Below are 25,779 nucleotides of genomic sequence, written 5' to 3' on the forward strand. Positions count from 1 at the left end.
TCAAATCAATATTCAAGCAATCTTGATCCAAAGGAAACATATAAGAAAACATGAAAATATATCATAACTTTCATAAAACAGAATATATATCCAAATACACAGAAACAATTAAACTAGGCAGATCTGTCCTACAAACATAAAGGGATATTTACAGTAATAACATTGACCTATCCTATAAGTGTTGATCCTATTTACAATAACATACCTATCCTTTAAGTGTTGATATTTACAGTAATAACATTGACCTATCCTATAAGTGTTGATATCCTATAAGTGTTGATATGGAGATATTTACCAGTAATAACATTGACCTATCCTATAAGTGTTGATACGGAGATATTTACCAGTAATAACATTGACCTATCCTATAAGTGTTGATATGGAGATATTTACCAGTAATAACATTGACCTATCCTATAAGTGTTGATACGGAGATATTTACCAGTAATAACATTGACCTATCCTATAAGTGTATATTTACGAATAACATTGACCTATCCTATAAGTGCTGATACGGAGATATTTACTGGTAATAACATTGACCTATCCTATAAGTGTTGATACGGAGATATTTACCGGTAATAACATACATCTGTTCTACAAGCATTCATACAGAGAAATTTACCGGTACTAACACAGTGTATATTTTGGTATGCAGCACTTAAATAACCTAAATACATACAACAGACTCACAGAATATGGTCATTAAAGTATTGTCACCAACACATTATGACCACAATGATAATAATCAATATTTCTTCATTCATTCTTCCATGTCCATAACAAAACCATTGTTCATGAAATCAGTTTAACTGAGACTTTTTAAACAAGTGCTTTTCACATGGTAAGATATTCAGATAACTTTCTGAAGAACTGAAAATGTCTTTTCTTGGACTCTAACCAAGATATTGACAACAAACATCCTGACACCAAGTCATAAAACAGGTTACTAAAGCAGCGTTCAAAATACCTGCCCGACCCTGCAGGACGATTTATTTTCAACACATCAGCCCTGACCAAAACTTATCAGCCCTGACCAAAACTTACCTGCCCACAAGATATCTTCATATACGTGTCTAAATTTTAACCACTGTCGGGTAGGGGAATTTGAGAATCTGGCAGTCTAAGTTTTACATCTAACCAGCCCTGTCTGGCTGAAATTTTTGGGAGTTTCATACAGTCAATAGTCTGCAAAGCCCTTATTAACACTACAGATCATGGCCTCTCCCTGATGTATACATGCACTATCCAAGAATGACATGCAATAACCTGTTGGTGTTCTGATCATTGTGCCAAGTCAGCAATATAATGTCTGATCATCATTAGCCCTACCTAACTTAACAGATATAAACAGGGCTGTGGTCATTATAGGGCTGCACAGAATTAAGAAAACTATGCAGTAGGTTCATACAATGTATTATTAATTGAAGCGTTAAACATCCAACTCCATATTTGTAGTCTCTACCTTAAGAAATATTTAACAGCAATGACACAATCAAACTGAACAAGCCATAGCTTCTGTCCATCACTAAACCTCTGTTAAATGTTCACCTGGTCTATTTGGTATGTTCAGATCATCTCAAAACTAATCTAATACATAATTTCATTAAGACCATAAGATACCAATACATCAGTTATTGTATAAGTATAGATTCTGTTTCCAGCTCTTCCTATCACAGGTCTCTCAATGGAGTTATTGGTAGTTTTGAAGGAAGTAAAACATATCTAAATAATTGATATATTTTGATTATTCTATTAGAAAAAGACACATGATAATGTCCATTGCTGCCTATAATACAAGATTCAACACAAATTGTAAAACCATAATTACTAATAAATTAATATTTATTGTAAAGTTTGGACCAAGTTGGATCTATCAATGATACATTATAGTTAAAGAGCTATCATACACATGCAAACAAATATGGTAACAAGGAAAATCAGGCAAGAATTCTTTCTTAAAGGCAAGGCAATGAAGCACTTCATAATTAGCAACAATAAACGTACAAATTCAGATTTTGATCCATTATAATGGAAGTAGAAATACCAATCAGAAAGAATACTATTTTCCTCACACACACAAAACAACATAATTGTTCCCAAATGAAAACTGTACGTCATTTATCAAATCTTCTTCACAGTGTTCTTAAAAAATAACATATATCTAAGACATACACAAAAGACATTTTTAATGTTCTTCAACAACTACTGTGCATAATGTATGATGTTTTCCTCACAGTTACTTGTGAGATGTGCAAGATGAAGATTATCATCTACGTAGCAACATACTTCTCACAAAGTTCTATGGCTAGCTGTGTATATAAAAAGATGAAAATGTAATCTTTCAGAAAAATAGAGTTCAAAATGTAATCAAGTCTCTGATAGGCATTTTAGAAGTTGGAAGAACTTGAAAATACTAAAGACATGGAACTTCTCTGAAGTAATTTTTCATAAAAAGTTTCATGTCTTGTTGAGCTGCAATGTAATTATCATGAATGTGAGTCTGTAACATTATGGGAAGAATGATTTCGTTAGATGTAATATTACAGGCTTATGACATAATAAGATTTGTTGAAATTTAAATGAACATTTATGACAACAAAATTGGTTGTGTAAAGGTGAAGGACATCTTAAATCTGTGAAGTTGCAATTTGACTTCCTTCAGCTGAAAGTTCTGTCCTATTGCTGTGTACTGAGGAAACACTGAAGTCTGGAAACCCAAACAACCAGACCAATCCTGTTTGGTTGGGTTTCTTTTGCTTGTTTATATATAGCTGCACTTCAACAGCTTTTTGATAACACTCTGTAAACAATTAAGTCTGGGCCAGACAATCCAGTGATTGACAATATAAGCATCTATCTACAAGTTTGGGATACAACAACATACTGATTCTGTGAGCCAGAGCATCCAGAGAGTTGCCTTTCACAACAAGCATGTGATCATTCTAGCATTTACTCTTTTATAATTCTGTCTTCATCAATAACCTTTATCTCTATCAGAGAAAACACTAGAATTATCAAGGAAATAACATTAACAAGATACAGCAATACACTGTGACTAACAAGTTTCACTGTTATTTATGTTCTTTAAATATACTAATGATGAGACTAGACATTTATCTTCATAAATAGCCTTTATCTCTAACAAACTGAAAACTGAAATGATCAAGGCAGTAGCAAGATATTACAATACACGGGGAACAAAGTGGTGAGGTCCTCCTGCAAGTGTAATACCGTCAAGCAGAGACTGTGGCGTGGGGCACTGCAGTGAGGGCAGTCGTGATGTTGCGATACTGATGGTGTAGTTTACTTCACATGGGATCGCGTCCCTGATGCTGATGTTACCTGCAAACAAATACATAGGCATCCTTGTATTTGGGGTTTGGGGTGTTTAAGAAACATTTGTTGTTTTATCTCTAATCACATCAACATCTGTAAAACATGTCACTAACTTATAAGACATCTTTATCTTAACAGAGACATCATCACAGTGTTTACAATGTCTGTGTGATGGAACACACCTCGTTATTGAACAGGTAAACCTCGTTGTCCAAAAACATATGATGTCCACAAATAAGATTGACGACATAATCAATAACATCCTTGATTCTCAGGGATTTATTTAGAATTAGAAACTAGTACCTTGGCAAACAAACAAAAAATAAGTTTTTATTATGTCTTTCAGTGGCATTTAGAAGTTGTACATTGATGTCCAAGATTGCCGGTTTATGTCTCCTTATCTCCACAGTTTTTATTAGGCCGGTAGACTGATGCCAAGGATGACATTACAGTAAAATCTGTTGTCACAGCAACCATTCAGAATATTTGGGAAATGAATAGGGTATACTCTGTTTTTTGTTTGGGTTTTTTATCATGTCTATTAAGTTGTATATAGATATGCTCAGCATACATGGTAGATTTGAAAAAACGATCAGTGCATTTGGGACAGACCAAAATTTAACTCATTCAAAGGGAGCTAACAGATGTCGAAGGGAGATAACTGGCTTTAGAATTTAACATCTGGCAAACAGGGGCTGACCTGTAAGTAAAAGACAAGAACTATATTCCCTTGTATGACTTTGTCCACCATATAAGGTATGCCCTTTGACTTACTACAGGATAGTGAACCAGCATTACTTATACCAGAACCTGGGGTGGCATGACAGCCTAGTAGTTAAAGCGTTAGCTCATTACGCCGAAGACCCAGGTTCGATTCCCCACATGAGTACAATGTGTGAAGCCCATTTCTGGTGTCCCCTGCCATGATATTGCATATATATTACTAAAAGCGGGATAAAACTAAGCTCACTCTACCACAACCTGCCTTCCTTATCTCACCTTATCCATGATAACTTTCTCTGTGATATCTGACAAGTCGGTAGCAAACAAGGCAACATGGGTCTGTCCGAACACCTGCTGGACGGTGCCCTTTTGGGTGGATATCTTCGCCTTTGCCATGGGCTTGACCTTGGTCCCGACCCTGAAGTTAGACAGGTCATCACAGCCTCATTTATAGCTACCAGACAACTGACATGGTGAGATCGTAAATGTTGTAGACAGAACTATATCATAATTTCACATAAAGCTCCTGATAGGCTCTGTATTTGCGTAAAACATGCACAATAAGTCAGCATACAGTAAATTACGCTTATAACGAACTCAAAGGAAGCATTAAATCTAGTTCACTTCAACCGTTGTTTGTTATACAATAGTTTCATTAGAAATATACAGCAAGTTGCCATCAGCAATATCATGGCAATCTGTCAATATCAAATTTTGTTTTAAAACACTCAAAAACCACATAAAAATCATCAAATATATATGACGCTGAAGTAACAATTATTTAATAATTAAATTACCATGTGATGAACACAAACTTGACTGTGACAATATCATCGACGACATCGGAAACCCTGTACAACGCGTACATGGCATTTTCTGGCTCAAGACAGGCCTTAAGTTCATCGAGCCCTCCTTCCCCCTTCTGATAGCTGTCTATTGGCCCCTTAGGGTTACAGTCTCTGTACTGAGCCACAATCCACCTCACTGGTAGCTCATCATTGCGAACCTCGGCAATGTCCTCATACACAGAGTCAGAGACTTGCACTGCAGACCCTTCCTTTGGTATGGCATTCACCCCGAACTTGTTAGTGGGGCCTCGTTTTGGGAGTTGGGAAGCAGTGAACCCTCTCTCCTGTCTTCCCTCCGTGCTCTCGATGACCTTGGACTTGGTTCCTGATGTCTCTTCAAGCTGGGACATAACAGTGGATGTGTTTTACTGAGCTGCACATTAGAAGACACAGTTTAACACAGCTGACATGGAGATGCATTACAATGGTTAGTGACTTTAACAAAACAATTATCTTCCAGCATTACACAGTTCCAATGAAGACACAAATGAAATGAGGAGAATGTTTGACACAGTTCCAATGAAGACACAAATGGAATAGGGAGAATGTTTGACACAGTTGCAATGAAGACAAATGGAATGGGGAGAATGTTTTACAATGTCGCAGTGGAGACACAGAATATATGCCCAAAGATCTTGTGCCTTGAAGTGTTTGAATGTGCCCCTAGAGTTAGTGTCTTCAGGTGGTTGAATGTGCCCCTAGAGTTAGTGTCTTCAGGTGGTTGAATGTGCCCCTAGAGTTAGTGTCTTCAGGTGGTTGAATGTGCACCTAGAGTTAGTGTCTTCGGGTGGTTGAATGTGCCCCTAGAGTTAGTGTCTCCAGGTGGTTGAATGTGCCCCTAGAGTTAGTGTCTCCAGGTGGTTGAATGTGCCCCTAGAGTAAGGGTTTTCAGGTGGTTGAATGTGCCCTAGAGTTAGTGTCTCCAGGTGGTTGAATGTGCCCCTAGAGTTAGTGTCTTCAGGTGGTTGAATCTGTCCCTAGAGTTAGTGTCTTCAGGTGGTTGAATGTGCCTCTAGCGTTAGTGTCTTCAGGTGGCTGAACCTACTCCAGTACACAGAGTCCTGAGGAGGATGAATGTGCCCTAACATTTTGGGCCCTAAGGTGCTTGAATGCACACTGAAACCTAGTGTCCCGAGGTGCTCAAACATGCCTCAAGATCTTGTGTCCTGAGGTGGTTAAATGTGACCTAAAGCCCAGTGTCCTGAGGTGGTTGAATGTGACCTAAAGCCCAGTGTCCTGAGGTGGTTGAATGTGACCTAAAGCCCAGTGTCCTGAGGTGGTTAAATGTGACCTAAAGCCCATTGTCCTGAGGTGGTTGAATGTGACCTAAAGCCCAGTGTCCTGAGGTGGTTAAATGTGACCTAGAGCCCAGTGTCCTGAGGTAGTTGAATGTGACCTATAGCCCATTGTCCTGAGGTGGTTGAATGTGACCAAAAGCCAGTGTCCTGAGGTAGTTGAATGTGACCTAAAGCCCAGTGTCCTGAGGTGGTTGAATGTGATCAAAAGCCAGTGTCCTGAGGTAGTTGAATATGACCTAAAGCCCAGAGTCCTGAGGTAGTTGAAAGTGACCTAAAGCCCAAAGTCCTGATTTTGGTTGAATGTGCCCTAAGACCGAGTTTCTTGAGGCACTCAAAGGTGCCCCATGACCAAAGGTGTTTGAATGTGCCCCAACACCAAGCGTCCACAGACCGAGGTTTACCTTCTGCAAGATCTTGCTGTCCTCGATATCCTCCCGACTACTGGTCTCCACCATACTGTGGTAGGGGTTGAACCGCTCCACCACACTGCCGTGTACCACACCGAACCGACCCTTCTTTGTCACAGGAACTTGCTCACCTATCCTAGAATATATATTGCTTCTTGTAACTGTTGTAACCAACTGAGACTGTCAGAAATATTGTTGGTGTAAATTCCAGTAGCAAGGCACACCATGGTTGATAGCATGAATACCTCCCATGATGTCGTTGGTTGGTTGGTTTGGTTGGTTGTTTAACGCCTCACTCAGCAATATTCCAGCTATATGGTGGCAGTCTGTAAATAATCGAGTCTGGACCAGACAATCCAGTGATCAAAATCATGAGCATCAATCTACACAACTGCGATACGATGACATTTGTCAGCTAAGTCAGTGAGCCTGACCACCAAATCCAGTTAGTCGCCTTTTACGATAAGCATGGGCTGCTGAAGACCAATTCTAACATGTATCTTCATGGGTAGAGTATCAAAATGAGGGTTCGATAACGAGAAGGCCAAGTTGTCACACCAATGGCTTATCTTATGAAGTTGGGTTGAATAATCATCAGAAAAAGGTCATGTGATCACACCAATGGAGTGTCTAAAATGAGACAGAGTTTATCCTCACCACCGGAAGTAGACAAACTTGACTGTGATAGACATATCAAACTTGGTCTCGTATCTGGCCAGGGCGTACATGACCCGATCATCCTCAAGGTATTCCACCAACTGTGACGTCTCCTGACCAACTGTCACCAGTTCCAACCGGTTTGGATCACCCTGTATGTGTCCGACCACCAGAAACAAGTCGCCTGTGTCATCACTCCGAACAGATTTCATGGCTTCTTCAAATGTGGCCCCATCTACAAACTCAGCATCGGTGCTCATCCTTGCAGTTGTATCTAAAATCATGAACATTTGTTGACACAACAACTAGGGGTGAAACGGTACACTCTTACCATGGTACGGTACGTCTTTCGGTACAAGGCCTTCGGTTAGGCCCGTTTCTGTTCGGTATATGGGAAAATAGCGGCCGTCTAGCATAGAAATGCATAGATTTTGACAAAATGATTCTAGACATTTTAGAATAGCTGTTAAAAGGTGAATAAAATGATGGTACGAAAACCGAAATACTGAATTTTTAACTGCATTACGGGATACCAAACCGAAGGCAAAATACCACGGTTCTACTAATACCACGGTATACCATTTCACCCCTAATCTAAATAGCAGCGGTCTGTGAATAATCAAAGTGGACCAGACAATCCAGTGATGATAAAGCATACAACTTTATGGATAACAACTCCTTGCTTATTGCACAGAGCAACATTTCTGTGTAGATTCTTACACACTTTGCAAGCGAAAGTAACAACAACCTAGTATTGAGAACATATAGTGAGATATATACATAGTGTGTTGTGACAAACATCAGATTAACATTAACAACAGCATGTGATTGAATGGGACATAAGTAGATGGGGTCAGTTGGGGAGAAAGTGGTCCAATGTAAATATACTGAGGGAAAAAAAAAGGGATCACATGAAAGCACAAGTGTTCCTTTTTTTTTCCAGGTTTCTTCACAAGTGTTTTTTCACAAGCGTGTATCTTATGTCATGATAATGAACGAAGAAACCTGGAAACAAATAAAGGAACACTTGTGCTTTCATGTGATCCCTTATTTTTTTCCCTCAAGCCAGACAAATTTTATTTCTTGTTTTATGGATCCGCCGGTCGTATTTTTTTCAAGAATAAGAAAAAAACATAAAAATTAATTTTCCCTGCTCCAAAAATAAAATCCTCATGTTTTTATTGGCCAAAATATAAACTTACAACAAAAAAATAAAAAATATATTGCTTTTTGCCCGATATAAACTTCATAAATTGCCAAAAATAAAATACATTTAGTATTTAAAAGGAAAATTATTTTGACTAGTGATTTTTATTTATTATTTTTTTCCCTCCTGCCTTTAGGTTTTCTGAGGACAAAAATCCGTAAAACAAGAAATAAAATTGGTCTGGCCTCATTATATATTAAAAGAGTGTAGGTTCGAATCCTAGACAGATCTCAACCTTAAAAATAGTAGAATCTGTACTTTACTGAGAAAATGTAATCCCAAATATATCATATTTTACAATTTTTCATAGTTCAAATATTCATACATATGTAATTTTCATCATAAAAAAAAAACATCTCAGCAATGGCGGTTTCATGGATAAGGGCATGAACGAGAGAGTGAGCATTATCATAGGCCATCCTGCAGTGTTCTAGCTCTATCATGGTCTGGTCATGAGAAATATGTGGCCGATATCATGAGCAGTTTCCCACCATTAATCACCAACACTGACTAGTCTCAAGTGAGTGAGTGAGTATGTATGGTGTTACGCCGCGTTTAGCAATATTCCAGCAATATCACAGCAGGAGGCACCAGAAATGGGCTTCACACATTGTACCCATGTGGGGAATCGAACCCGGGTCTTCAGTGTGACAAGCGAAAGTTTTAACCACTAGGCTACCCCACCGCCCTGACTAGTCTCAAGACATGCAAAAGCAAGCTGAGGTAGTATCTGGAGTGTTCACAGGACGTGTGGACATATCATGCATATTGAACCAGTACTTGAGGAAGGCCATGCTTTGGACACAAAATGTCCAATACTATAGTCTGTTTGCAGTGAAATTCACTTTAAACAAAAAAAGTAAATCGAATAAAGTGCAATTCATAATTTTACCTTGCCAATTGAACATTTAAATCTCAGAGTTTTTTTCAACTTAGGACAAAAGTTGATTAACAAACGATCCTAGTTTCAAATCGCTATTATTGGTTTGTATTACAAGGGGGTATGCTAATTAAATGAAACACCGAGGACAAGTAGGGTTGGTCTAAGTTAACACTCATCACGTACCGCATGGAGCATTTGTTTCACTGTTCCAACTTCTGCACTTACCCCCTTGTAATACAAACAGCAATTTGAATCTATGATCGTTTGTTAAACACCTTTTATCCTATGTTGAATAAAATTCTTAATTTCACTTTAATTTAATTTACTTTTTTGTGTTTAAAGCGAAATTCATCATGTTCTCACTGGACTATAGTAACTAATCCCTTAAATTGACCTGTTGAAGTATCAAAGTTGTCTATCTAAATCCAACAAGCTTCTGTTTATGGACTGAACACTTGCATCAGTCAGTGAGTGAGTGAGTTTGGTTTTATGCTGCTTTTAGCAATATTCCAGCAACATCACGGCGGGGGACACCAGAAATGAGCTGCACACATTGTACCCATGTGGGGATTCGAACCCGGGTCTTCGGCGTGACGAGCCAACGCTTTAACCACTAGGCTACCCCACCGCCCCACTTGCATCAGTACTGGGAAAGTCCTGGATGAGTGTTCTCATTAATTCAGATCAGGGAGTGACAACAACCTGCCACAGTTTGGTGAGGCTCATCACATACCTAGTGCTGTTTGCTGGGGTGTCAATTGTTCATCAGCCACACGCTGATGTTGTTGACGCAAAGACTACCCTGAAATCCTTCATTAGCTTTTTTCACTCTGCAGGAATTTTTTCAGGCCAGTTTCTTGTTTAACAGACAATGCAGCTCTATATCACGCTATATTTCATAAGAGGAAGAAAACTGAGGCACCGTAGTTTGTTGATTGAAAATGTTCCATGTGCAAATATTTTATCATGTCTTTTGGTTGATGGAAATTAAATATCTGATTAAGTTTCATAAATGATATCCTTTAGACCAATATACCCATGAAAACTTGACAAATATCATTTTATCACCATTGCAGAGACCGATGCACATGCTGTTGATCACTGGATAATCTGGTCCAGACTTACAGACCACCATAATATATTATTGGAATATAGCAAAAACCATGAAAACACTTTTCGAGGCAAGAACAAATAACACAATAATATTGAATGGGTTAACCTGAGATCAGACGGTCATTTTCTCAGTCAAATAAAGCATCTGAGTTTTGTGTTCTACCCTGGAAATGAAGCAGTGTTGAGGGTTGGCTTGTCGGAAAACTAGAACCGTAACTGGTTTGGCCTTACTAGATAGGTTGTTATCTTTCATTTCAGGCAGGGTTTGAAATTATGTGAAAGCTTATCTAAAAGAATCTTAAAAGATATCACACATTCCAGAGAGGGATAGACATGCCAAAGAGATTTCCTGAAAAAAGGGTTGCCGGCTGAAGAACTTCCTGTTTCTAAGAAAGATGGAGTTATATTTCTTCCATCCTGTCTGCAGATACCTGTCTGGGCAGAAGTTGCTGCTTCCAGGTGTGTGGGTGGGGTGTGGGGGTGGTGGTTTTAAATTATTTTTTAGCCTAGTGGTTAAAGCTTCCAGAGCCCGGTTCAATCCCCACATGGGTACAATGTGAAGCCCATTTCTGGTGTTCCTCGCCGTGATTTGGAATATTGCTAAAAGCAAAACTCTCCAGAGCATTTTCAGTGGCACTCTGTTTATTTGTTGTTTAACACTGCACTCAGCAATATTCCAGCTGTGTGGTGGTGGTATGCAAATAATCAAGTCTGGACCAGACGATCTAGTGATCAACAGCATGAGCATCAAACTACGCAGTTCTGATACAATGACATGTGTCACCCTAGTCAATCCGGATTAAGGGTTGGGAATTGGTTAAAATCTCATAATTGATGATTGGTTCATTACAACCGATCAATCATCGAAAATAATTGGTTAGTGTCATTTATGAAATATGTTAATGCACACAAAAATAAGGAAAAAAACCATGTAGTTCTTTTGGGTTTTTGGGGGCAAAATTTCACATCTCTAAAGGATGACTAGTATGGAGGAACATAAATTTCTTAGAGTCTTTAAGATAAATTCAATCATGACTTGGAATGAGCTTGTAGTGCTTATGAAATGTAACAGACAAACCAACCTAGTGAAAATACTGTTAATGAAAATAAGTGTTCTAGAATTGTTTTGTGTTCGATTATGAGAAAACATGATCGATTGCTTGGTCGTTTAGTCACTGCGACCAATCTTCGATAATTTCAATTAATCGGACCACCACTAATCCGGACCAGACAATCCAGTGATTGACATCTACACAATAGGGATATGGCATGCATCACCAGCATGCTTGACCAACTGATCCCCATAGTCACCACTTATGACATACATGGGATGTAGACATTGGTCAAACCAATGGCGCGAGTCAATTCCTGACAAAACCACAAAATGGTCAGCAGGCTGTTAATTATGCGGTTAGTGTTACTTTATTCAAGAGGACTGACGAATTGAAATATTCCTGTACATATTAATGACAACTGATTCACATTTACAAATTATTGTCTAATGCAAGAAAATTACTGTCCTGACATTCAAAGCAGAGAGGATTCAAATTTGTGACAGAATATCCATGAAAATAATTCCATGTGTGCTTGTCATGTTGTTTGTAACAGAGTGAGTGAGTTTAGTCAACAGCATGAGCATCGATCTGCGCAATTGGGAACCGATGACATGTGTCAACCAAGTCAGTGAGCCTGACCACCCGATCCCGTTAGTTGCCTTTTACGACAAGCATAGTCGCCTTTTATGACAAGAATGGGTTGCTGAAGACCTATTCTACCCCGGATCTTCACGGGTCGTTTGTAACAGAGCCAGCTTGCGACTGTCAATGAAGTGTACATGCCATAGATGACAAGATATAGATCCAACTACATTGCTTACTATGTGGACAAAGAGGCCATTACAATTAGATATACAACATCTATATTACTACTACTAGTATCTCAGGGGCAGGGTGTTAGGCTAGTGGTTAAAGTGCTTGCAAATTACACTGAAGACCAGGGTTTAATTACCCACACAGGTACAATATGTGTAGCCCATTTCTGGTGTCCTCGACCGTGATATTGCTGGAATATTGCTAACAGCGAAAAACTAAACTCACTCACGATATGTTCTCTATGATGGAAGGTTTGTCATCATATTTTAAAGTGTACATCTACAAAATACAAAAAAATTAAGTCTTGTACAATACTTAATTCCAGACGTGCCAGATCATTCGGGATTTGAGCATGTTCATTAAAATTCCTTCTTTAAAATATTCTGAAGCAGATTTCAGCTGATAAGTTCAAGGTTAGGCTCATCACTCTCCAGGCATTGTTGCTATTGGAAACTGTCATTCATCTTGGAGGCAGGTGGAAAATTCACTGGTAGCATTACCAAAGGAAAATAATCTTTGCATACAAATCAGTCAATATCCTACAATGTGAAGCTTAGTACACACATGAAACAAAATGTTAGTCTCACCTGATATAACTTAAATATATTGCTTAAATCAACGCAAAAATACTGTCAGGTTGACATATTTTTGCTCACAAAAATCAATCAATTTCCATTTGTAATTACAGAATTTTAATAATGATGATAATGTGCCTACTTACATTGTGCTACTTGAATACACCAGGTGTGTTCTCTAAGTGCTGATATTATTATCACGGATCACTGGATCAGTGTACTACGACCAGATCTGACTAGCAGGTGCTTGATAGTTAACAGTCCTTTGACTACGGTTGTGTATTGGCAAATACATTGTACTGTAATATACTGTGATTCAGGTACCTGTACACCCTGGCAGGTGCTTGATAGTTAACAGCCCTTTGACTACGGTTGTGTACTGGCAAATACATTGTACTGTAATATACTGTGATTCAGGTACCTGTACTGTAATATACTGTGATTCAGGTACCTGTACACCCTGGCAGGTGCTTGATGGTTAACAGTCCTTTGACTACGGTTGTGTATTGGCAATTCTAATATGCCTAGCGGGTTAGAACAATCGAAAAAAATACATTATCAGACAATAAATGCACCGCCAAATACGCCTCCTACAGTAAACTACACCGTTGCATCCAGTTTCTTGGTTTGCTGTTGCTTCAACGCAGCTGACATCACTGGTGGTAAACATTACGTTTATGTTTTCACGACCGGTTAAAATGTGTCATTTCGACTCACAAGTTTTCAGCGACGGTAGCGTTAAGTAATGTTTACATTCCCACAATGCAATCGTGGAATGTCGGCTTGACTACTCAACTTCCTCTGGATGTACTGATCTAAACTTACGCTGGTAGTAGAAATGCAACGTTCATATTGCCCCATATGGTTTACGTTAATGACAGATGTAATTAAAATAATTCAGAGAAGATATTTAATCCAGTAAAAGCCCGTCATCAAACTGTTATCATTTCTTTTTTCTGGTAGCGTTACTGTCTTAGCGTGGGGGCACATCACTTCAATAAGCCCTGAACTATTATAGCGTTAAAACTGCTTTCGGACGCAAAGGCGTCCGTGCTTTAACTATAATAGTTCAGAACAAAATCGACAATTTACTACACTATATACATGGTGGTAGAAGCGAAGTGTATTTCTTAAATACATTGTACTGTAATATACTGTGATTCAGGTACCTGTACACCCTGGCAGGTGCTTGATGGTTAACAGTCCCTTTGACTATGGGTTGTGTGATTGGCAAATACATTACTGTACTGTAATAATATACTGTGATTCAGGTACCTGTACACCCTAATATGTGATTCAGGTACCTGTGCTGTGATTCAGGTACCATATACTGTGATTCAGGTACCTGTACTGTAATATACTGGATTCAGGTGCTTGATGGTGGCAGGTGCTTGATGGTAAACAGTCCATTTGACGGTTGTGTATTGGCAAGGTATACATTGTACTGTAATATACTGTGATTCAGGTACCTGTACAATATACTGATCGGCAGGTAATATGTAATACTGCTGACTGTGATTCAGGTACCTGTACACCCCTGGCATCAACCTGTAATATACTGTGATTCAGGTACCTGTACATCCTGGCAGGTGCTTCATGGTTAACAGTCCTTTGACTATGGTTGTGTATTGGCAAATACATTGTACTGTAATATACTGTGATTCAGGTACCTGTACACCCTGATTCAGGTAATATACTGTGATTCAGGTACCTGTACACCCCTGGCAGGTAATATACTGTGATTCAGGTATTCGTATACTGTACATCCTGGCAGGTGCTTCATGGTTAATATACCCTTTGACTACCTTACTGTGTATTGGCAAATACATTTGTACTGTAATATACTGTGATTCAGGTACCTGTACTGTAATATACTGTGATTCAGGTACCTGTACTGTAATTCTACATGGATTCAGGTACCTGTACTTTGGCAGGTGATTACTTTGGTAACAGCCAGCGAAGGGTACGGTTGTACACTGTAATATACTGTGATTCAGGTACCTGTACTGTAATATACTGTGATTCAGGTACTTGTACATCCTGGCAGGTGCTTGATGGTAAACAGTCCTTTGACTATGGTTGTGTATTGGCAAATACATTGTACTGTAATATACTGTGATTCAGGTACCTGTACTGTAATATACTGCGATTCAGGTACCTGTACTGTACTATACTGTGATTCAGGTACCTGTACTGTAATATACTGTGATTCAGGTACCTGTACTGTAATATACTGTGATTCAGGTACTTGTACATCCTGGCAGGTGCTTGATGGTTAACAGTCCTTTGACTATGGTTGTGTATTGGCAAATACATTGTACTGTAATATACTGTGATTCAGGTACCTGTACACCCTGGCAGGTGCTTGATGGTTAACAGTCCTTTGACTACGGTTGTGTATTGGCAAATACATTGTACTGTAATATACTGTGATTCAGGTACCTGTACTGTAATATACTGTGATTCAGGTACCTGTACTGTAATATACTGTGATTCAGGTACCTGTACTGTAATATACTGTGATTCAGGTACTTGTACATCCTGGCAGGTGCTTGATGGTAAACAGTCCTTTGACTATGGTTGTGTATTGGCAAATACATTGTACTGTAATATACTGTGATTCAGGTACCTGTACACCCTGGCAGGTAATATACTGTGATTCAGGTAACATCTGTACACCCTGGCAGGTAATATACTGTGATTCAGGTACCTGTACATCCTGGCAGGTGCTTCATGGTTAACAGTCCTTTGACTATGGTTGTGTATTGGCAAATACATTGTACCCTGTAATATACTGTGATTCAGGTACCTGTACACCCTGGCGGAATATACTGTGATTCAGGGTAATCTGTACACATTGGTTAATAACAGGTACCTGTAAATGTAATATACTGTGATTCAGGTACCTGTACTGGCAGGTAATATACTGTGATTCAGGTACCTGTACATCCTGGCAGGTACTTCATGATTCACAGTACTTGTACTGGTAATATACTTTGTTCAGGTAGTGTACACTCCTGGCATTTCTGGTTAAAACCGGGTTTCAAGTATACATTGTACTGTAATATACTGTGATTCAGGTACCTGTACTGTAATATACTGTGATTCAGGTACCTGTACTGTAATATACTGTGATTCAGGTACCTGTACTGTAATATACTGTGATTCAGGTACCTGTACTGTAATATACTGTGATTCAGGTACCTGTACTGTAATATACTGTGATTCAGGTACTTGTACATCCTGGCAGGTGCTTGATGGTAAACAGTCCTTTGACTATGATTGTGTATTCAGCAAATACATTGTACTGTAATATACTGTGATTCAGGTACCTGTACACCCTGGCAGGTGCTTGATAGTTAACAGTCCTTTGACTACGGTTGTGTACTGGCAAATACATTGTACTGTAATATACTGTGATTCAGGTACCTGTACACCCTGGCAGGTACTTATGTACTGTAATATACTGTGATTCAGGTACCTGTACTGTAATGGCAGGTGCTTCATGGTTAACAGTACTGTTATACTACGATTGTGTATTGGCAAATACATTCAGTACTGTACTTTGTAATATACTGTGATTCAGGTACCTGTACACCTGGCAGGTGCTTGATACTTAATATACTGTGATTCAGGTACCTGTACTGTAATATACTGTGAAATACATTGTACTGTAATATACTGTGATTCAGGTACCTGTACACCCTGGCAGGTGTGATTAACAGTCCTTTGACTCCTGGTTGTGTATTGGCAAATACATTGTGCTGTAATATACTGTGATTCAGGTACCTGTATTATACATGGTTAACAGTCCTTTGAATATACGGTTGTGTATTGGCAAATACCATTGTACTGTAATATACTGTGATTCAGGTACCTGTACACCCTGGCAGGTGCTTCATGGTTAACAGTCCTTTGACTACGGTTGTGTATTGGCAAATACATTGTACTGTAATATACTGTGATTCAGGTACCTGTACTGCAATACATACTGCAATATATTGGGAGTTTAAGTGTTCGATGGTGAGTGACTCCGATTGTACATGCAGATCCTATTTTCAACAACTAAAGCCCTGAAAATAAGTGTTATAGTTCTGTTAACAGCAATCTCAAAATTAGGCTGGATAGATGGGGATTCTATTTTCTTTTTCATACATTTTATTGCATGTCAAGTACGCTGTTTTGTCAAATTATGAAGGGAAACATTAGTAGTGAATGAAGGTCTGTGTACGTTTTAACTTAAACCATAGAGATAATAACAAAACTTTATTAATTTTTTTTACCTAATATACTGGTTCTCAGAAAAGGATAGTGTAATATGTATTGTTAGAAAAGAGTAATGTGGCATACCAGTATTACCCTGCAGAGTGAGTGAGTGAGTGAGTGAGTGAGTGAGTGAGAGTGAGAGAGTGATCTGTGAGTGAGTGAGTGGGGATTTACGCCTCTTTCAGTAATATTCCAGCAATATCACAGCAGGGGACACCAGAAATAGGCTTCACCCATTGTGCCCCTGTGGGGAATCAAACCCTGGCCTTTGGCATGACGTGTGAACGCTTTAACCACTAGGCTACCCCACCACCCCTCCTAGAAAGATGACAATGGTATAAATACACATATTTTTAATCATGCTGATCAATGATAAAATATATCACTGTATATCCTAAAGCGGCCTTCACACGGCAAACTAAAGTTTGACAACACATGTTGTTAAAATTGTAAAAGGTGTCAACACATGTTGTCAAAATTTCGTGTCATTTGAGCACCTGACAATTTCTTTGATTGTGATTGGTTGTTTGACAACACTGAAAGTTTGATGGAAAAGTTGGTGAGAATAGCGACCGATCCTATTCTCCACAATACTTGTGTTGCCAAACTTTAGTTTGCCGTGAAGGCCGCTTAACACATGTTAAATATCCAGTGCAATACACATTGTACTCTAACACAATCAAAACATATCATCAATTTCTACTCAAAATCAGAACAGCTGTGCTTTCGCTCTTCAGCCACTGAATCAGATTCGATCAGATTAAAGTTGATAAGCTTGTTTTTTAATTCCAGCAATGTCAGTTGGGGGACACCATAAAACAAAAATGTTCTACACAAAATCAGAACCCGGTCTTCGTGCTGAACCACTAATCAGCTACCCCAAAATGCAGATTCAACCCATAAAGCCAAAATTTATATGTCAAAATATCAACCTTTATTCTATCCTCATTTCAGGTGAGTTTTATAAAAATAATGAGCCCCTTGCTTTAAAACAAATGCTTCCCTTTCTAGGAGAGAAAATAATGTGGCTTTCTTGGCTGACAGTCATTATAAATGTCACAGCAAATGGCTGCTCCCTTCAAATAAGAATTTATCTTTTCTTTCTTGTAGGTTTCACAAGTGCTGGATTTTTAACTATGTTAATCTCTCCTGGTGAAGAAAGAGTTGCTACACCACGCTAACATCTCCCCCTCCGTACAGAAAACATGGAGTCGAGTAGACCCATAAAGTGAAGTTTGGGAGCTCATTTTGTGCAGGGCGGTAGGGTAGCCTAGTGGTTAAAGCATTCGCTCATCACGCCGAAGACCCAGGTTTGATTCCCCACATGGGTACAATGTGTGAAGCACATTTCTGGTGTCCCCCGCCGTGATATTGCTGGAAACCATACTCACTCACTCACGCATTTTGTACACGATGTCATATCTCATTTCTAGTATGATGAACACAAAGTTTGATCTAAGTTTAAGCTAAGTGCCTTTCATAACTTTCACACTTGCAAAAATGTATTTTGATCAAAATTGGGATTATTCTAAAGTTCTTATTGAAAGAAGTATTTCAATAGCACACCTTAACATGGCTTTCAATGCATAAAATTTATTTTATTTTTTTGGTAGACATCCATCCATCCATTTGTATAGTGCCGATATCCAGCTCAGCAGCTCAAAGGTGCTTTGTTTTTTCCCTCGATCACTGTATGTCAATCTCAACGGCACGTCGGAGTATTATCAATCTCAACTCCCTGGGGAGCATACAACTCTTGCAGCCTCTAACTCCTTACTGGTTATTTCATCAGTGGAATACAACGAACCTTGACCAATCATATTAGTTGTAATCATATCTACATGAAACACAACATGTTTTATTCCCATGTGGGAGTTATTAGCGAAAATTAGTGCAAACATGAGGGAAAACCACTGAGGATGCCCAGATAGATCTGTAGGTACATGTAATTATGTGTCAAAGATTGCTGAATTCAACTCAAAGATGGGGGTTTAATGCTACTTTGAAGAGTTTTCCAGTTCAAAGCGTGCCAGTTTGACACTGAAGGAAGCCCATAGTGAGGTATTCCTTAGAAGTTTACCATTCTATTGAACGATATAGCCATATGCATGGTTTTAAAAACTTAGAAACAGAGTCAGGCTTAACCAGGCTTCAAAACAATGATCTCAAATTTGGGATGAGCCCATGGGACAGTCACAGTTCACACAAATGGTGCAAAAAATAGGGACTCACAGTTAAACTATCTTCTCAATGTTATAGGTTAAATTCACAGGGGTTGAAATAACTTTAAAATCACTAGTGTACTCCGGTACAGTGGTACATGTAAAATCACTTGCCCTGATAATTTTTCCACGATACCGGACATTTTCTTGTTGATTTTTTAAATAAACGACATAATTAACGTTGGAAAGTTAACTGGACACCGGTACAGTGTGATATACAAATTTGCTTGCCCAACAGAAAAAAACACTGGACTCGGACATCGGGCAATGGGTTATTTCCACCCCTGATTCACAGGTGAAACATCTAGCTGAATGATATTTATAAGTGACAACTGTAAATAAATAATGTCATGTAGTTACATGTACTCATTTTTAAGCTACTGAAGATGAATGAATGTCATTCCATGATGTGACATGGCACAACAGTTATCATATGTTTAATGTGTTTTTAAGCATGTTAAGAAAATGCAACTAATTGTGCATCTCCCAGGATGCAGTATACTATATCAGCCGAAATGTGTGCATGTTAATGTGTAGTATAACCTTGCAGTCCAGTCTAAGACTCCACTCGTGTCCCTGTTTTCCAAGGCACTAGCCATGGGATATAAGACAGATACTGGGATGTATACAGTGTATCCCACTGCTGATAACACCATCTCACAGATTACATACACATTCCTGCATCATCAGTCAAAGCGCTTTTTTGTATATGGAACACGATCTCAACATCAGTGGGACTGTTGGGGAATCGCCTTGACCTAAGTTCTTGTTACTTTCTGGGAAGTGCGATGAAAATGGGATCAGAGTAAAATCTGTGTAACCCACTTCACGTCTAGCAACATCTGACACATTACATCTGACTTCCAAGAATTTCAATGATATCAAAATATTGTACCTAATAGGAAGCTAATTATACTTGTTGATTGGACACAAATCGAATCTGTCATACAGACCCTGAAATATATATCCAAGAAAGCCCATGCAAGGCCAAGTCTCCAGGCTCCTGTTCATTATATTTCATGATTATAATTTATTAATCATTTTTTCTGTAAGATATGTTAATTTCAGAATCTAGATGTTACTCTAGCACAAAGCCTAAGATTGAAATATATTGCAACTAACAGAAAGAATGCTGCCACTCATTATCATGTGAGTGCAAATGAATAAAACCCTTATGTATTTTTGACATTACACATTCCTGAGAAGATGGAAACAGTCTGAGCAAGCAGGAAAGATTACTGAGGCAGGTTGTCTAAATAAAATCTTCAAACAAAACATAATAAATAGCATCCCAAACAACACAAACAAATACCAGCATGAACATGGCAAACACATCAACTGTGCCTTGTCATTTCTTAAACATTTGTATCAAAGAATAAACATTGATGACGAGTGTTCAGCCTCATTAGCATTATACTTACAGCTTTATACAGAAAATATCATTGTGCAACTTCATAAGAAGAGTCTATCCCAGAAATATGAAACAAAGTTGTACACATATTCAACATGTTCATATGCTTCTTACAGCTGTTGATACATTTGATTTAAAGGTTATAATATTTTACTCTTTGAAGTGTATATAGGAATATGTTGAGTAAATGTAAATGTAATAAACTGTGTATATGTTACTCTGGGCGATATACTGTGTTTAGCATCCTGTATGCAATATAAACTGTATATAGCATACTCTTGGCAATAAATTGTGTATAGCATACTTTAAGCAATAACCATTTATTACATTTACATTAATATACATTTATATATCTGGCACAAGTATTGTTGTAATGACCTCAGATGGGGCGTTGGTTTATAGTCTTGCACAAGGTCTGAGAGATAAACTGGTGCTGTGTTGTGCAAGGCTTTGAACATCAGTACCAATATTTTGTAATGGATCGTTGTTGGATGGGTAACCAGTGCAATGTCATCAGAACAGGTGTTATATGCTCTGTCTTCTTTGTGCGTGTCACAACTCGGGCAGCTGAGTTCTGGACTCTCTGTAACTTGCTCAGAAGATATTCTGGAATCCCCTGCAGCAGAGCATTGCAATAGTCCAACCGAGATACTACATATGCTTGCATCAATGTTGCAGCAGTTTGCTGGTTGATGTACTTCCTGATTAAGCCTATGATGCGGAAGAAATAGTAGGCATTTTTGCACTTTTTGTTGACGTGCTTTTCAAGGCTAATACTATAATAGTGCTGTCAAATATCACCCCAAGAATGCGAGCAAGATCAGTGGGTTCAATGATACACTCATCAATTTCAAGTGTTATTGAAGACAACCTTTGTCGTGTTGAACTTGAACAGAGAATGAGCATTTCTGTTTTGTCTTGATTCATCTTCAGGAAATGTCTGGTCATCCATTTTTGGATATCAGCAATACAATTTTGAATTGCAGCACATGCTGCATCGCAGGATGATGACTGCAGAAGCTTGAAACCTAGGTAGAGTTTGATATCATCTGCGTACAAGTGAAAAGCAAGGTTGTGTGATCGTGCTATGTCTCCAAGTGGTGACGTATAAATGACAAACAGAATCGGACCGAGGATGGACCCTTGAGGCACTCCAAATTGAAGTTCTTCCTTCTCCGAAACTGTTCCATTAATGCACACTGACTGATGTCGGTTTGATAAGTAGGACCTGATCCACTTTAACGCTAGACCAGTGGCCCTGATCCTACGTTCAAGGATGGAGATTAAGATGCCGTGGTCTACCGTGTCAAACGCGGCAGATAGGTCCAGTAAGACTAGGATGGCTCCTCCTGTAGAAGGAGCACACAATAAGTCATTCTGCACACGAACTAGCACAGTCTCGGTGCTGTGCCCTTGCCGATATGCAGATTGCATAACTTCAAACAAGCAGTTTGATTCCATGTGCTCTTTGAGTCTTGATGCCATAACACGCTCCATGAGTTTTGAGAAATACGACAGGTTAGATACTGGCCTGTAGTTCTTCATTATCTCAGAGTCAAGCTGGCTCTTCTTTATGAGAGGACTGACAAGAGCTTCCTTCATTGACAGTGGCACTGATCCCTCTGAGAAAGATGTGTTTATTGTGTGTGTCAGGATAGGAGCAACAGAGTCAAGGCACTCCTTTAGGAACCATGTTGGCACGGGGTCTAGGGAACATGATTTACCCGGACTCATCTTAATTATCTCACCCACTTCTTTTTCAGTTATATCACCGAAAAAGGCTAGTGAGGAGAAATCACAACAATTTATATCTTCGCTGTATGCAGGCAGGGATAATCTACAACAGGGATAGGTCACTCGCTTGCTTTCTTTACCATTTGTACTAATTAGCGTGTGCCTCGTCATACTCCAACGCACACAGTGACTTGGTTCGTTCCCAGCACAACTTCGGCTGCGTTTAACAGTACTTCAGCCAGTTTATTGTATCAGTCGGAATTTTACAATGAATGAATGAATGAATTATAGCAAGAATTAAGAGCAAGAATTATATGTGAATGAATGAAAGAAATTAAAGAAAAGAACAACAGAAAGAAATACATATGTGAATGAATGAAAGAATAAATGATACACCACGGCCATCCCTCCCCAAACATGTTAAAGAACGCAAAACTATCGCTAGAACACATGTGTTAACATCAGCTGTCCCTTTTTCTTAAAATCTACTTGGAGACATTTTTTACATTAGTAATTAATTCAGATATCTTATCGCATGTGTGGAATGGCATGGACATTGACAGAATATTAACTGACACTGTCACACACCCCTCAAATACAGAAAGTTTAGAACATCACAAAGCGTTGTAAAGTTTAGACCAACAAGACAGAAAGAAGTTTTAGAACTATAACACTTAAGCATCACAAGCATCAATGGCGGATCAGAACAGATAGGCGATATGTCATATTTTTCACACACCTCAAATACACCCTAACAATTTTTTTAAATTATAAAACTATCACTATTACTTGCAAACACCTTTCACCTGATGGTATATTCCCCTCATAAAAATTAAAGGTGTATGTGAAAGAAGTTTTTAGAACAATAACTAGACACTCAAACAACGCCCTATAGTATTTCAATGGGAGATCGGCGATGTCATATTTTTCACACACCTCAAATAGATTCTAACAATTTTTTCAAAGTTATAAAACTATCACTATTACTTGCAAACACCTTTCAACTAAAGGTATATTTCCCCTCTAAAATTTAATCGAATATGTGAAAGAGGTTTTTATCAGTAGAATTTAGTCTTTCTTCGCTGTGTACCGAGAACTGAAGCCAGTGAGCTATAACATGCCGACTTGAAACTTTACTACAAATCTACTGTACTAATACCGACACTAATAACAATTATTTGACTTAAAATGAAGTGACAGAATAGGTAACTTATCTTCTACATATAGGTTTTCAGTTGTCACAACACTCTGAGAACATAATCAGCTGTTGAAAATAAATCGGGCTTAATCTTAAAAACTAAGCTGCCGCCATATTGGCTACACTGGTCACGTGACGAGCCGAGGCATACGCTTAGGGGCTTTTCGAGGAGTGACCACTCCCCGTTATATAGTCTCCCTGATGCAGGCGAGGCATCAGATTGTAGATTTTCCAAACATAGAAACATTTATAGCATACCTTATTAAATAAACTGTGTGTGTTGTAAAATACAATGAACTGCTTTTAGCATATTCACAAACTGACATTACACCCTTATTACAAACATTTTAATTTGAAAACATCCATAGGATAAACATGAATACGAACTGAAGTAAATCGTAGAAGCAATGGTGAATATATGACAATATTGTACTATACAACACCATACTTACAACACAGGTTCTACTTTAACAACGTCTACCTCACTGACGTGCAACAACGTCGACGATGGAAATAGATATTCTTGTTCCTGTTTCCAAGCTGTCGTCAGAGCGAACGCTGAGTAATAAGCATCCCTAACTGATAATGATATCGCGCGAGTTCACGAGTTCTCTGGTGACAGTGGCGTTTTTACCCGTCTAGACTCTCTATCATTGACCGTATAAGACAACTGGCGAAGTCGAGCGGAAATCTGACATTCTTACTCAGCCCATCAGAAACCAAACGGCAAACAAGAAAAAAAGCAGTCGTATTCATTAAAACCTTTTCCAGAGATTACACTCTCGCGCCTGTTATGATATAATGGAAAACAAGACTGTTGTAAGTCTCATGTCAGAGGCTTCGCAGTTACATCTACTTACCTTCAGCAGAAAGGAGTCAGTGGTTGTTTTCTGTGTTGAGTAGCTGTTGTGTCAATGAATCACCACGCCCCACTGTAACCGGAAGTAAATGATTTGCCGGGTTATCACAACTCCGTACTGCGACATGTATCTGATCTTGTAACCACATCACCCAACTGTGAACGCTGTGCCAGAGTTCATGTGACAGTTTCACGTTCGTTAATCATGTCAGTGAAGCGTTGTTGGTGGTTTCTCTTGTCCGTTACAAATGTGACCTGTGTTATTATTTATGTTTTTTGTTTACAAGATAAAATGTAAACCTAATACCCAACGTAATCGGTTCGATAGATATATGTTAAGAATATATTTGGTTTGTTATACAAGCCTATGAAGACATGAGTTGTCTCCCTTTGACCACACTCCTCACGGCCGTTCATCCCACATACCTAGCGTGTTTCAAATATCAAGATGATTTTGTAACTCAGAGGTCAAGATTTCCGTTGACAGCAATGAGAAACACACGTGTTAGAAACGTGTATGTTCGTCATTTTGTGAAATATATATTAAATAAATATTTATTATTCTTTTGGTTTCTTTTTGTTTTTAAAATAACATGTTTGTATGTTATGAAACACCAGACAGTCGTTACTTAACGTTTATTACATATTGGAGAGGTTTGCTGGGAGGAGTCTAGACACCCTCACATGAAGAGAGTTGAAGAAGTAAAATACGAGGAAAAAGTCCAGTGATTTGGTTCCTTTGGATTTTGTTTATGAGATGATACATTCTCAGCCCAAACTACAGAAACATGTTCATTTCCGAAGATGAATTCAGTGATCAATTAAACCTATCCACCGTTTGGGGATTTAAGCATAGAGGGTGTGTTGGATAGGCAGATCCAGAGAAAAGCATACATTCAACTTCACTCACTTAAGACGCCTTCCTGACAGTCTGGTTGCTGATTTCATACTTTGCACTGGGAGTAAATATTTTAATTTCAGGGGAAAATTGTGTTATTGAGCGGTATGACACTGTAGATTGTTTCAGTGGCATGACATCATAGATTGTTTCAGTGGTATGACATCATAGATTGTTTCAGTGTGGTATGACATAGATTGTTTCAGTGGTATGACATCGTAGATTGTTTCAGTGGTATGGCATCGTAGATTGTTTCAGTGGTATGACATC

General features: G+C 38.6%; 1 protein-coding gene and 1 long non-coding RNA gene across 5 annotated transcripts; both read right to left on the reverse strand.

Moving 5' to 3' along the window:
• Positions 1-332: 332 nt before the first annotated feature.
• Positions 333-23,306, reverse strand: LOC124269833. 2 transcript variants are annotated; one of them, XR_006896622.1, is made up of 4 exons: positions 23,294-23,306; positions 20,021-20,025; positions 544-1,012; positions 333-458 (listed from the first exon to the last, which is right to left on the reverse strand). It is a non-coding gene; the product is annotated as an uncharacterized LOC124269833 (long non-coding RNA). The 2 variants fall into 2 exon arrangements; XR_006896623.1 differs by having other exon boundaries at positions 528-1,012.
• On the reverse strand, positions 1,457-24,716 carry LOC124269828. 3 transcript variants are annotated; one of them, XM_046704863.1, is made up of 6 exons: positions 24,613-24,716; positions 7,273-7,546; positions 6,610-6,751; positions 4,860-5,251; positions 4,339-4,480; positions 1,457-3,345 (listed from the first exon to the last, which is right to left on the reverse strand). In XM_046704863.1, the coding sequence occupies exons 2-6, from the start codon at positions 7,530-7,532 to the stop codon at positions 3,307-3,309; spliced, it is 975 nt and encodes a 324-aa protein (XP_046560819.1). In that variant the 5' UTR covers positions 7,533-7,546; positions 24,613-24,716; the 3' UTR covers positions 1,457-3,306. The 3 variants fall into 3 exon arrangements, with proteins under 3 accessions (XP_046560819.1, XP_046560820.1, XP_046560821.1); XM_046704864.1 differs by lacking the exon at positions 24,613-24,716 and adding an exon at positions 24,205-24,355; XM_046704865.1 differs by lacking the exon at positions 24,613-24,716 and adding an exon at positions 24,243-24,345.
• Positions 24,717-25,779: the final 1,063 nt, after the last annotated feature.

The sequence above is a fragment of the Haliotis rubra genome, unplaced genomic scaffold (assembly GCF_003918875.1).
Source record: "Haliotis rubra isolate DU_JTF1 unplaced genomic scaffold, ASM391887v1 Scf148, whole genome shotgun sequence".
NCBI lineage: Eukaryota > Metazoa > Mollusca > Gastropoda > Lepetellida > Haliotidae > Haliotis > Haliotis rubra.